The sequence below is a fragment of the Thunnus maccoyii genome, chromosome 13 (genome assembly GCF_910596095.1).
Source record: "Thunnus maccoyii chromosome 13, fThuMac1.1, whole genome shotgun sequence".
Lineage (NCBI taxonomy): Eukaryota > Metazoa > Chordata > Actinopteri > Scombriformes > Scombridae > Thunnus > Thunnus maccoyii.
In genome coordinates this window covers 15,304,892-15,319,283 of record NC_056545.1, presented here as the reverse complement: position 1 = coordinate 15,319,283, position 14,392 = coordinate 15,304,892, and the positions used below count along the sequence as shown (strand labels likewise).

General features: G+C 39.5%; 1 protein-coding gene across 1 annotated transcript; it reads left to right on the top strand.

Annotated features, from left to right (window-relative positions):
• Window positions 1–196: 196 nt before the first annotated feature.
• LOC121910730 (prenylcysteine oxidase-like) lies at window positions 197–10,109 on the top strand. Its single transcript, XM_042432029.1, has 7 exons — window positions 197–610; window positions 2,176–2,382; window positions 3,215–3,389; window positions 4,398–4,609; window positions 5,192–5,332; window positions 5,544–5,955; window positions 6,849–10,109. Exons 1-7 carry the CDS (start codon window positions 502–504, stop codon window positions 7,096–7,098), a joined length of 1,506 nt encoding a protein of 501 aa, XP_042287963.1. The 5' UTR covers window positions 197–501; the 3' UTR covers window positions 7,099–10,109.
• Window positions 10,110–14,392: the final 4,283 nt, after the last annotated feature.

Here is a 14,392-nt window from a genome sequence, read left to right as displayed (position 1 = left end):
ATTAATACATATTAAAACAAAACAATTTGGCATCATAATTAAATGAAGAACCTAAAGGACATGACTTTACTTTCAATTTGTTGATACAGTCACCATGGTAACAGGACAAAGGGTAAAGTAATAATAAATAGAAAAATAACTTAATATTTGCTTTATGTGCACATTTCTTATTAATAAGTTGGATAGGCTCCACTGAGGACGACGTGCTGCTGAGCGTACGTAAAGACGTCCATCATCTGCTAGCGCGTCTGTGATTGGTCGATGCGAGCCAGTTTTTCAGGTCACGTGATGTTGCCGGACGTGGACGTTAGCGACCGTTATCACCACTCGATCTGCATCATCACCACCTCCACCATCATCATCATGCAGCCATCCTTTGTGTGCCACACGGAGCTATTTTAAAACGTAGCCTCGTTCATTTACAGCGACGTGTGAGCTGCTGAGCCGCCGCCGCCGGACTGCATCCTCCTCCCCCTGTTCGTCTGTGCTCCTGTCGCCGCTATGGGCGGCTGTCTGCTCCGTCTGCTCGCCGTCGTGCTGTCAGTCCTGTCGGCTGCGGGAGAGCCGGCGGGATCCGCTCATGTCGACGGAGCTCCGCCTTCTAAAATAGGCAAGACAGTGTTAAACATCTCCGTCAGACCTTCAATGTAGCCGTTTGCCTGCATGTACTGCGCTAATTAGCTAGCTCCTAGCAAACCGTTACTATTAGACATGTATTTATTCCTGAGTGTATTGTTACTGTATCTGCAGGTTAGCTGGCTAGCTCGCTGTTTGTATGGTAGCTAGATAATTGGAGGTCATTTTTACTCGATTTTACAAGAGATCCACTGTTGTCTCTTTTATCTAACATCAGCGGGAAGGAAATATATGAAGATAAATTCACATGACATTGTGATTCAATGGCAGTCAGAGTTGTAGCTCTAATTTATGGGCCCCTCTCATCACCATCCTGTTTCCACCTAAGCTATGTGTCCGCCTGTTCACACTGAACAGCTCCCCTCCAACACATACATAAAAAGGCATAAAATTCTCTAAAATATCCTATTTTTCATCACTACAACTTCAACTACTATGCTGAATCACTACAACTCCTTTGATGTTATTTATTGAAGTATAATTAAGCCAAAGGTATAAATATGAGCAACTTTAAACCAAGTCAAGTAACAGTTTTAAGTCACATTGCTTATAAATCACATTTAAAAACACACTACAAATTGACCAAAGTGCTTACAATTTTCAAGATAAGGATAAAAATCAGAAGTGTAAGAACAAGCAACACATGCTGAGTAATTCTGAAAGCAAATAAAGACAAATTGTTGTTGAGGTGAGACGTTAAAGTTTCAATTGTTGGGGCAAACCTAACATCAAAGGGGGGTCTGTTCCACAATGCAAGGGCCAGGACAGGAGCTTGCAATATGAAGACATTAAACAGTTAATTGATCAACTAGGTAGGGCACTATTTGATTATTGATTAATTGTAATTTTTCAAGCAGAGATTCCAAACTTTCGCTGCTCAGATTTGAGGAGTTGCTGCTTTTCTCTGTCATATATTATAGGAAACATGATGTCTTTGAGTTTTGGGCTGTTGGTTGACATTTTCTAGACAAAATGATTCATCAAGAAAACAAATGACAGATTAATTGTTAATGAAAATAATTGTTAGTTGCCACCCTGAAAGAGATGATAAACAATTAATCCTGAAGAGTATTACAGGAGGTTATGAATCACCACCTCTTGCCTGCATCAGTGAAGTCAGCTTGAAAGAGGAGAACCCCGTCATTCTGTGTTGAGTCATGTTATGGATACTGTTAAAGGTCAACGTTACGGTGGAATTTCAAGTGGGAAAAAAATACTCACAGAACCAGCAGCTACCCAAACTCTCCTTCAATGACACCTTTGTTTCTCATCTATATTCTTCTTTTTAAAAAAAAGCAGCAAAATAGTATTATTGCCTTTTAAACACTCAGTTGTAATTAGTTTATTTTCATCCATTTGAGCGACATGCATCTTTCGCAGTGAGTCTATGTAAGTTCTGGACTCTGAAAACACCACACAATGATATAAATAATTCTGTGTTATTGATGTTTATTGCTTCTGAGACTTATTTCACCTCCAAACTACACTCTGCTCTAACGCTTCCTCTCTTGTCACTGGCTTGGATCCTCTGTGCTCCAGCGGTGGTCGGGGCGGGGATAGGAGGCAGCGCCACTGCGCATTTCCTGCGCCAACACTTCGGCCCTGAGGTCCAAGTGGACGTGTTTGAGAAGGGTGAGGTGGGAGGCCGTCTTGCCACCGTAACTGTGAATCACCACGACTATGAGTCCGGAGGTTCTATCATTCACTCCCTCAACCTCCACATGCAGGAGTTTGTCAAACAGCTCGGTGGGTTTACACACACACATGCACACACACACACACACACACACACACACACACACACACTTTTAACTGCAAAGATGTGTGGAAGCATATTAAATAGACTTTTCAAAAGTGAGTTAAAACAAGAGCTCTCATATAACAGCAACAGAGCTGAGTCCCAGTCAAGCCTGCAAGTATCTGTTCAGGGTTAAAAACTAAGAAATAAGGTTTTCTTGTGGAAATGCATTATGTTTTTTGTATATTATGGACATCCTGTGTAAAGGAAATGAAGTAAGTGGTGAAGCAAGTATGAGCTTGATTATTTCATGCCTCCAGCAGATGTAAGCTGACCAGGCAGAGCAGTCATCAGTTAAGGAAGGTTTGGGTTTAATAAGCAGCCCCACATGTGTTTCTTTAACTAGAATACAAATCATAGTGAATCTGCATCCAGTATCCAGTGTTAGACAGTCAGACAACTTGACTTTTTACATGTTGTTATGATGCATTTTTAGCATGATATTAAAGCCCAGAAACTTTTACAGAATATATAAGATATAAATATCAGAAATCTATTGTTTATTTTTTATTGCATTATTGCCTTTATTAGAGACAAAGTGGGTGATGATATGCGACAAAGGTTCCCAGCTGATATTTGTTCTGTCTTAACTGGTGCATTGTAACCAGAAACCATGAGAAATACTTTAATAAGTAACTTTTCTGTCCATTATTCCTTTGATTTCCTCAGTAAAAAGAAACAGGTCCATTTTATTTGACTGCTGCTAAAAACTCGTACATTGAAATCCTCCTCAGTATTAAATTCCTCCCTGTGTGTGTGTGTGTATGTCTGGTGTTCAAGGTTTGAAGTATCGTCGCAGTGTGGCAGGGAAGACAGCGGTGTTTAACAGCGAGGAGGTGATTCTGGAGGAGACGGACTGGTACCTGCTGGACCTGTTCCGTCTATGGTGGCGCTACGGCATCAGCTTCATACGCCTGCAGATGTGGGTGGAGGAAATCATGGAGAAATTCATGAGGTGAGCTACAAATATATTAATGCTCTTTTTGTGTTTTAGTCTCATGGAAGCTGCTTGGCTTGACATGCCAGTAACTTGACATGATGTAACTGTGGTGCAACTAAAGCCTGATTTATGCTGCTGTGTCAGAGTATGATACCTTTGTCCTGGTTGACATATCTTTGTAGGTTTGTAGAGAGGCCCAGCTTTAGTTTGCATCCCTGCACCTCTTCAAAACGATATGTGATTGGTCTGCCTGGTCTTCATGTTTTGCAAGTAGTGTTATTTGTAAAGTAATTTCCAGTTTATTCTGTCTTGCCACCATTGTTTTCACTCCATCTCAAAGTGAATAATAGGCTGTAAAATCAATTACTTCAGGTCTAGGGTGAAAAACACTGCTTTCTAATGTTGCAGCCAAATGGTAAATGCTGAGCTATTGTTTTTTCCTACTCGTTAAACATCTGCAGCCGTAATCATTGTGTATGACTTTTCAAGCGCAACCATCTGCCTGAAATTTCAAATAAACAAAAACTGCTTTCATTCTCCCGACAACAAAATAATAGAGCATAAAACCACAAAATTGATATTGCAGTTTCACTTCATCTTTGATCAGGTAGTCCTGTTTTTAGATATCAGGGTGTCTTAACTGTCAGATGTGGCCAACACATCAAGACTTTTGGCCCAGATACATAATCTTGACTCACTTCCTGCTCGAAACATGAACCAGGCTCAGATTTGCACTTTACCCCTTCACCGACATCTATTTCCTCTCTCAGGAAATGATTTTATCTCTGCATCACTTTGTCTTTCTTTCCTTCCTGTATGTTTCTTTCTGTCATAGTTTGTTTTAATCATCCATGCTAAATCAGACTTTCATTATGCACCTATAACTGCAGAGAAACGTCTGCATATCAAGGTCAAGCAGGAAGGACATTTAAAAATAAAGGGAAAAAAAATAATTTAGTTATTTATGTTTTTAATGATAATAAACACATTTAAATTGATGAAGTGTGTGTGTATATATTGTAGGATCTATAAGTACCAGGCCCACGGCTACGCCTTCAGTTCAGTGGAGGAGCTGCTGGACTCTCTCGGGGGGAGTGGCTTTATCAACATGACCAGAAGGCCGCTCTCTGATTCGCTGCTGGAGCTGGGTGTGTCGCAACGCTTCATCGATGAGGTCATCGCGCCCATCATGAGGGTCAACTACGGACAGAACGTCAGCATCCCTGCCTTCGTAGGTCAGACGAGTGAGAAGACATGAGCAGTTGAAAAAGAGGGAGCGAGGAGTAGGAGAGAGAGGGGAGAGAGAAATGAAATGAAAATTCGTGCCAGGTATGAGCGGAACATAAGCGTCCCTGCAGGATGTAGGGTCAGTAGAGAGCAAAGGAAGAGGAAGGAAAAGGGAAGTGGTGAGGAAGGGAGGAGCTAGGAGTTGAGAACAGAAGAGAGGAAAGCAAGGTGAGAGGAAGGGATGGCCTGTGGGAGCCAGGAAAGTGTGTGGGCAGCTGATAATTGTTTATACCTCTTGGCACTGTCTGTTGTTAGTGAACTTGTATGTGTGTATGGTCTGTTATAGGCTATTTTTAGGGACAAATTTCAAGAGTTAAGACCAGTTAATTGGGGAGCCATGTCCCCAATTGGTGAAGAAGCAGATTTTTGAGTCATTGGTTGAGACTAGGGTAAGAGGTTAGGCAAGTAGTGATTTGTGGTTAGAGTTAGGGGTAAGGCTGCAGGAAATGAATGTAAGTCTATTTAATGTCCCCAAGAGTGACCATGATCTGATATGTGTGTGTGTGTGTGTGTGCGTTTGTTTGTTTCAGGCGCGGTATCTTTAGCTGGTGCCCAGAACAACCTGTGGGCGGTGGAAGGAGGCAACAAGCTGGTGTGTTCTGGCCTTCTGAAGATAGCCAATGCTAACCTGCTGCAAGCGCAAGTCAACTCCATCTCCCCTGTCTACTCTGGTACTCCACCCAGATGTTGTCTGAAGCTCCAGTAGTGCCACGCTGTCATCTGTTTAATGATGTGTACCTGAAATGTCCCAGTTTGTAAAATACTGTGAAAACACAATAAAGAAGGGCTTCTAGATTATATCTGCTAGTAGATATCACTGAGCTTGCGCAGATGGATTTGTATCTGAATCATTGACATAGACTTTGTATATTTGCTCCACAGGGGAGGTGGTCCAGTACCAGCTGAACTTCACCACAGCAGCAGAAACAGGATCGGAGCTGTATGACATTGTAGTCCTGGCGACGCCGCTCCAGGCCAGTGTCAGATCTGGAGTGGAGTTCCAAGGTTTCACGCCTCCCTTTGACCAGCTCACCGGCAACTATCACAACACTGTAGCAACCATCGTCCACGGTTACCTCAACACCTCTTTCTTTGGTTTCCCGGACCCCCGTCTATTCCCCTTTGCCAGCGTCTTGACAACTGAGACGCCCAATCTGTTCTTCAACAGCGTGGCTAGTGTTTGTCCCGTCAACATCTCGGTGGGCTTCCGGCGTAAGCAGCCGCAAGAGGCTGGAGTCTATAAAGTGTTCTCGCCACAACCTCTGGACAAGGCTCAGCTCAAAATGCTCTTCAGGTCAGCTGTTTCCTTCCAAGCATTTAATATTTATAGTTTTGATCAGGCCTGCAACTAATAATTATTCCCTTGATCGGCTTCTGCTAAATTTCTGGATTAATCATTTAATCCATAAAATGTCAGAAAACAATGAAAAATGTCGTCAAAATTTGAGATGTTCAAAATTTTTAGCTGACCATCTGTACTAAACCAAAAAATATACAATTTACTATCATATAAGCCTACTCACTTTTCTGAATTTGTTTTTTGGCATTTTTGTTTAAAAAATGACTTTAACTGATTCTCAAAATTGACCAACAAAAACAATTATTCTACAGACATTATGTTCATTTTGCTAGCAGCTCTGTGAGACTGAACTTTGCTTTGAGCTAAATGCTAACGTCAGCTTGCTAACATGCACACAATGACAATGCTAACATGCTGATGTTTTTAAATCAAGAATATAATGTAAAAAGTAGTGATGTTAAGCATGTTCACCCTCTAAGTTTAGCATGTTAGCATAGCACTAAACACACAGTACTGCTGAGGCTGGTGGGAATGTCATTAGTTTTGCAGTTATTTGGTCATAAACCCAAAAAATATTGGACAAAGTGGAATTTTGCAGGTGGCGCTAGATGAAAAGTCAACGGATCACCAGTCATGAGGATTTATTCTCAGGGGATCATGAATGTCAGTAAAAAAATCCACAGCAACCCATCCAATAGTTGTTGAGATATTTCAGTCTGGAATGAAGCGGTGGACCAACAGGACACGTTTCCATCTCTATAACTAAATGTTTACTAATCCATCAACAGCCATGCAACAGTTATTAAACTTGATGATAATGCGCTATCATAGATTTTTTTAAAAAAAGGCAGAATAAGAATTTCCCTCTTTTAATGTTCCAATTTTAGGTCGTACTACTCAGTGCAAGTGACAGAGTGGCAGGCCTACCCTTGTTACGGCAGCAGCCAGGGACTGCCGCCCGTGGAGCTCCACCCTAATCTCTACTACCTCAATGGCATCGAGTGGGCCGGCAGCGCAATGGAGATGAGCTCAGTGGCTGCCAAGAACATCGCCCTGCTGGCTTATCACCGCTGGAACAGACAGACGGACATGGTGGACCAGAGAGATCTGATGCACAGGATCAAGACTGAACTATGACCTGGTCAACTGAAAGCCAAAACACTTAAAGTTTGTAGCTTATACGTCATCATATAGCTGATGTGGCACATCCAAATTCTTAACTGCACATCAAATATACTGTATCTCCTGCTGAATCCTTGAGCCAGAAAATAGCCACATCCAAGTAATTTATTACCTTTGCTCCATCCATCTGACCTTATACTAAAGGCAGGGTCTCTTTGCATTAACAAAGAGGAAAACTAGTAAGCATCAACTTAAACTAAAACAGTTTGTTTGCACCACAAAAGACAATTGTAGTAATGCGTTGTCATCCAAAGGCCAATTTTGCTGTCGTTCTGCGTCAGCGACATTGTAGATAGTCGGGACGTGTTGCAGTATTGTTTGGGGATTGACTACTAAGGCTAATTGGTGATTTCATCCAAGATCTCAGCTGCTGGCAGCTTTTGTTTGCCAAGTAATACGGACGCCAAGCAACCGTGGAAAACACTAGTTAATATTTAAACTTGGTAGAAAACGAATGGACTGCTTTCTTGAGTTGCATGTGGGTTGTACCGATCACTGGTACTGCTCTTTACTGTTTTTTGTTTTTTTTCCAGCAGCAACAGCAGGGATGATTTTACCTCCGTAATGTAAAAAAAAAACAAAGTCAAGACCTCAAGGATTTAAGATTCAGAGCATGAATTAGACACTTTTAAATGGCTGCTTTTTGTCCGCCCTGTAACAGCTTTATCCTACCTTTAAGGCACATAAACCAGCGCTCTGTTGTCTAATCAAAAACATTGACAGCACTGCTAATCACTGTCTGTATATTTAAACTGTTAATGGACTTGCTGTCCATGTGAACTTCTCCAAGGAGATCTCATTAAAGTAATCTCAGTAGGATTTTTTGTAAATTAATAAAACCATTATTCAGTGACTCATGGTAGTGGCCACTGGTGCTATGCTCTATTGCCCCTTTCATCAGACGATTTCATTATCTCCCCTTCCTGCGGCTTTTGTTGCATAATCCAGCGGAAAGAATCTTTTTTCGGGGAATGGAGCCAACAAGCCTCCCCGCTGGACCGAATAAAAGCAGAGGACAGCTCTGTGGGGCAGCTGGTGGTGATGATGGTGACACTTTTTTCCCCTTTTCGCTCAAGCCCTAAAGCCTCGTTGAGATCCTGCTTTTTAAAACACACATACGAGGAGAGAGTTGGGCGTTCGCTTCCAGAAACAGCAAGTGCTAAAGAGCCACCACTGACTTTTGATTATCCTAATAAGACTTACAGAAATGCCTTCTTTTATTTATTTCTAGTAGCGGATTTGGACTGTAAAGTATTTCTCGATCCAGAAAAAAAAACTTAACTGTTGTCAACTGGAAATCTTGTGACTCCAAAGTGCTTCGGTTGATGGATAATGTGATTGTGTCATGTGATGAGAAAACGTCACAACCCTTTGATCTGATGGCATTGTTTCAAAGCCCCATGATGGCGTCAGAAATGATGGCGGATGAGCTAAAATGAAGGCTGTTTGAACTGTCGACGTTTTTGAAATTCAGGGTTTTCACTTAACTCCTGCATTTGTTTTCTTGTATGTGGAGACAAATATTTGTAGTAATGGTCTCATATGATGTGCTATAAAACAGATTCACCTGGACTGATCTAGACTAATGAACTAGTTCATAAGTGGGGTGAACGTTATGGAGCCATCTTTAGGATTGGTAAAACTCAAAACTACTTACTAGCTTTTTTAGACAGCTAGCAACCTTCAACTGTATCACGTGGTCTTCATCATCAGATGGAGTTTCCTCAGTTGTGTTGAAGATAGATTTGTCGACATTCAAGCTTCTCAGACTTGCAGACTTCTCGTCTGTGTTGCCTAAAACAGTTAAGCACAATAAAAACCATGTGATATGGTTGAAAGCTCCTGATAAACCTAGTAAATGCACCTTGAGTTGGGAGCTACTATTTCCAAGGACAAGTATGAGATTTTCATGCCAACATGAACAAGAAATCCTGAAAGTGCTACGGATGAAATTACATATCCAACAGATCTCTCAGCTGGTGAAGAGTCTGGATTGTTTAGTCAAACTATTTACAAGATCGGAATGAACTTGGATCTTTTCTTTATCTTTTGGATATTTTACATAGCGAGTACAGGTACAGGGAAAAGTAAATACAATAGGCTCTATTCATAGCTGAAATAGCACATTTGTGCAACATAAAGGTACAGTCTGTGCAAAGAGTGTTGGCTATGTTAGGAACCTCTTCTCTGCATTTGTATGCATAACACATTGCTGTATTTTGTGTTATTTTAAAACCATTTTGAGATTTCTAAGAGAGGAGATCATCTTGACTGCTACAAATTTTCCAAAACATGCTTTTATGAGTTCAATAACACAAAGATACAGAACATCATGTTACAGTTTAGGTGCTTTTAATGTTCATGGTTCATGTTTGTATAAAGTAACAGGAAACTGTGCATGATCATTCTTGACTTAAGGAATAGTAGTTTGATTATATATATATATAATTATATAATATAAGATTACTTTTGTGACAGTCACCATGTAGGAAGAGACAGGAAACATGTTTAGGATTTGAGAAATGTCCGCTGGCCAGACTCAAACCAGATGTTGTGGTTTTGTGGTATTGACCTTAACCATTAAGCCACCAGGGCGCCCCCAATAGTTTGACAAAATTATCTTAACTCAAGGTCCACTTACTGCCTCTTTGCTGAGCTTTCAACTGCATCTCACAATCCTCATGGACAGTCGAAAGTTATCATGGACTGATAAACAGAGAAACTGCTGAAGAAGATCATGAAATGTGATTTAAAGCTCCAGAAAAAGCTAGAAAGTGGACCTACAGTAAAGATTATTTAATTAAACTGCAGATTCTCTAAGCTAACTACTGTTGCTCTACAAACTTCTGTTTAGTACAACATACTGTACTGTATTCATCTGCCTGATGAACATAACAATGCAGCTATTTATAATGAATGATGTGTATTATTCTGCCTGTTGAGAGAATAAAAGGATTGACCAGTTTGCCTTGATTTTATTTATTTTTGTTTTTATAAAGCGTACTAAAAAGTCCGCCTCTGATTTACCACAGGCATTCAGGTTTCATTTCCTGTCCATAAATAATTGCACAGAAGAAAAATTACTTTTTTGAAAAACTACCTCTAAGCACTGAAAAAACAAATCTTTTTTTCTTGCTTCATCTCATATTCAGTCATCTGAAGTATAATTTTGTTTACTCAAATGGGAAGGAAAGCAGAAATAGTAAAAGTATTAACATGTCACTAACAGAATGTCTGGTGTTGTCGGCTGACCGCCCAGAAACTTATGCTGCAGTTGTTCCATTGGATCATTTATAATTTTTGGTTTATGGTTTTATAAATCAGATTCATGCAGTTCAAATGACATGCTAAAGCTTTGTGTCTGTGATGGCAGTGAAACTACTTATTTACACTGAATTATGTATTTTTTTCTTTGTTGTTGTTTTTTTCATTGACATCTTCATGCCCTGAACTTAGAGAAGTGACCATATCTTTATAAAATCCCCTGAGGTGCTATCAATGTCCTCTAGATCACAAACTTTTGTGCAAGGACCCCAAAATGAAGTTCACTAGACCCTGGACCCCATTTGCTAAGATTTAAAACTGATTTTTGCTTTTAGTAGTGGGTAAAGATCGTTTCACCATCTTGTGGTTTAAATGATTTGAAATATATTCTGTATGTTCCTGTAACCCATTTAATAACTAATTTGGGAGCCGCTGCATTAGATGCAAAAGGAGCCGTCCCAGGATTATACCACTGATTTATTTTACAGTATTTAGAATTATAAATGGAAAACTTTCAAGGAAATGAAAACCATCAATAGGCGTACAACAAAGCTCTTCCTCCTCCCCGTGGTAGCCTGTTGATAATAATGTGGTGTATAATGGGCCCTATGTCGTCTCCTCTTGGCTTCATAGCAGCAAGAAGCTAATCACAATGCTGATAATACAATAAAAAGGGAAACATTCAAGCATCCCAAGACTCAAAAATATGATTAAATCTGGTGCAACGTGGGTCACTTATGATTTTTTTGCTTTAACATCTCTACTGTCTGATGTTGATGATGATCATACAGTCACACAGGTCTAACTGTAGTAATACAATAATAATAATATAATAATGTCATATCTGTGTTCATCAGAAATCATGAAAAAAGTTACTGAAATTTGAACAATCATAAAAAAATATTATTACCATACCCCCTGTAAATTTTTTTGTTATAAATTTGTTTTTTTAGTTTGTTTTAATTTAATCCAGTTTATATTGCTCAAGCTCCCTTGTGAGCAGTCTGAAAGCTAAAAAGTTGAGTTTAAATTTTCAGTTACACGTTATCAGGTTTAGTTTTTCTTTTAAACATAAGACATTATACAACTGTTTCACAGGTTGAGTAGTGCTCCTCAAGAAGAATAAACTCGGTTTCATGTGTAAAATCGGTGGAATGCCCCTTTAATTATATTATATTGTTTCTATCGTTATAAGCTTTTAACTGCGTCTCACAGTCTTCGTTTTTCAAATGGTGCCGGCTCAGGTACAAAGAAGCCATTCACATCAGACCAACGCTGAACTGAAATCCCCCATATACATGACATGATGGTGAGATGTGGCTGAAAGCTCCGAAAGTTGGTAAGTGGACCTTTGAGCGTAGATTATTTTGCTACGTACTTTTCCCAAAAATCAAGCTCCATGCTCACATCCTGGTGATGTCACAGGAGTTATCTCAGCCTGAGCTTGGAAACTTCAAATTTTTTACAGAAAAACAAAAGATGTGGGCATTCACCATGCATCGGGAGTCTGATGAAAGATGTTACCAAGTTGCATTATGGGAAGTGTAGGAGCCAATGTTTTCTAAGCTTGACTCAGCATTGAGGTATCTTGGCAACTGCTGCTTCAGTTTTTACCATTTCTGCCTCTCAGAAGCCCCTCATCATTAAGAAAGTGCAGAACTAAATCATTGGAGTTCCCCATTACTGCTCTTTTAATATACATTTTCACATCTCTTGAATGTCTTGTTTGTTTTGCATATTATCTCACATGCACTGTATGAAACTCATTATAACAACACTGTTGAAAAGCAAAACACAAGACTCTTTGGGGTTTTCACAGAATTCACCAGGCGTCTAATCACACTCGAAGCTCGGAAATTCCCCAGAACTCACACACACTTACACACAAACACACTCTCAGTATTTCATTTCATTCTCTTCTCTCTGATCCTGTCCCATCCTTGCCAGTCTGGCAGAGCTCTCTGCAGGCCGTTTGATGTGTGTGTGATCTGTTTACTCAGAGACTATTAGATCAACTCGGCGGAAGCCTGTAGGGCTGCTGTGTTCCTGCTGCCACCAGCTTCAACTGACCTAACAGATAGACAGAAATATAGACAGAAAGATAGAAAGAAAGGAGCCTCGAATGATAGTTTTAGAGAAATATTCAGCTTCTCACTCTCTGTTGGCTGCGTTAGAGGTCGTGCGTTACTCTGAAAGTTCCTCTGTGTCTTGTGATGTTATTTTCTTTCACTGGCTCTGCTGTGGCTGTTTGGCCTGAAACAAGGCAGCTTTCAGAACCAGTACTGTGTGAACACCCGTGTAGAAGTAATACTGAAACAGAAAGTGCAATGATGTTTCAGTCTCTCTCTCTCTTTCTCTGTGACCGTTCTTTCTCCAAACACTTCAATTTGACCACTATTACTAAAGTTTAAATCATTTGTTTTAGTTTTTTTTTGAAAAATGTTCAAAATTTTTTAAATTTCTTTGTCATTCTTTGCTTATGTTGTAACATTTGTCATGACTGGAGCCATAGTTTCTGTTTCCAGTGAAAGGGGGGTGGGGCTGCCTGGAACAGCTGCTATGCCCCCCTAGAGACTGTATTTTGGACCGAGATCAATGGAAACTTTTACTATGTTAATCAAATTATAGCAATCAGAAAGTGGATTGCTTTTAAGTGATCTTTCCACAGTTTTCAGTAGTGAAAACAGCTAAATGTTACATGTCAGGGCGACATGTAGTAGATTAGATAAATGCAACATTGTCTTGTTGTTGTATGTTTGCTCTTCTCTATTTATTTATGTCCTCACAAAGTTGTTAAACTAAGGAAAAACTGGAATAAATTGATCAAATGTATAACTCCAATGCAAGCTCCTTTGCTCTTCTTGATGAGGATAGTAGAAATGTAAGCTCCCTTGGTTTTAATATATATAGTTACATTCCTAATAAAGTGTGGGATGAGCATATGTGAGGAAAATTGCTGACAGAGTGAAGTAGAAATACGCATAGGTATAATGATTGTATACATGTGGGTACGTGATTGAATACAGATATGTATGTGTGTAGATGTATAACACCTGAATCCGTGGAAGGGTATATATGGATATAAATATATACTCCTCCTGGAAGAGAAGATGGAGGACTGGAAGTTCACCTGAGGACTGACTTAAGTCCCACAAATACAGCTGTTATTAACTCCTCTTTCTGTGCATATACATATACACAGATATATAAAAAAAAAACAGGAAAAGGGTTTTGTGTAAAAGTATTGAAAATGTTTTGTACACTGTGATATTGACTTTTCCAAAAAAAAAACAAAAAAACAACAACAACAACAAAAAAAAACTAAGGAAAAACATCATTAGTGACGATATGTGTATAAAACTGAGATAATAATGTAAAATAAAATAATGTGTAAAGCAAACACAGGTGGCAATGCAGGTGACACAGATGATGATCTGATAGGATGCTATAGGCCTTGTGATGTTTGGAAATGTATAAAAGGTTGTTTTAAACCCAGTATTCCTGTTTGGCCCCTGATGAAGGTGTGAGTTAAAACGTTGGGCTTCGATTCAATATGTGCAGAGTTTGATACTAAAAGGCTGTTTTCACTTTCATCTCCTGAAAGTGGAAAGTTTCTCTGCGCTCACTGAAAATCTGATTTCAAGTGGCGGGTGATTAGTGACATCACAACTATTTTGGAAGCTAATCCTGGTCTAATATTTAATTTACACAAGTGTGATGTGGAAACTTGAAGCCTCCAGCTCACAAACACTGAGAATGAACTTTTCAGTGACGTAGGAGACATCTTGTGTCCAACAGATAAACTTTTGGAATTAATTGTATTTGCATATTTATTGATTCTAGACTTTTAATGAGGGAGAAGGAGTAGATGCCATTTTAAGGATTTTAAAGTGGTAATTATACTTTTTTTGTGGAAAAAGCCCATAAAAACCACATTATTGTTCCAAGCAGAGTATTTCTGTATGTCTGGAGGAGATTTTTAAAT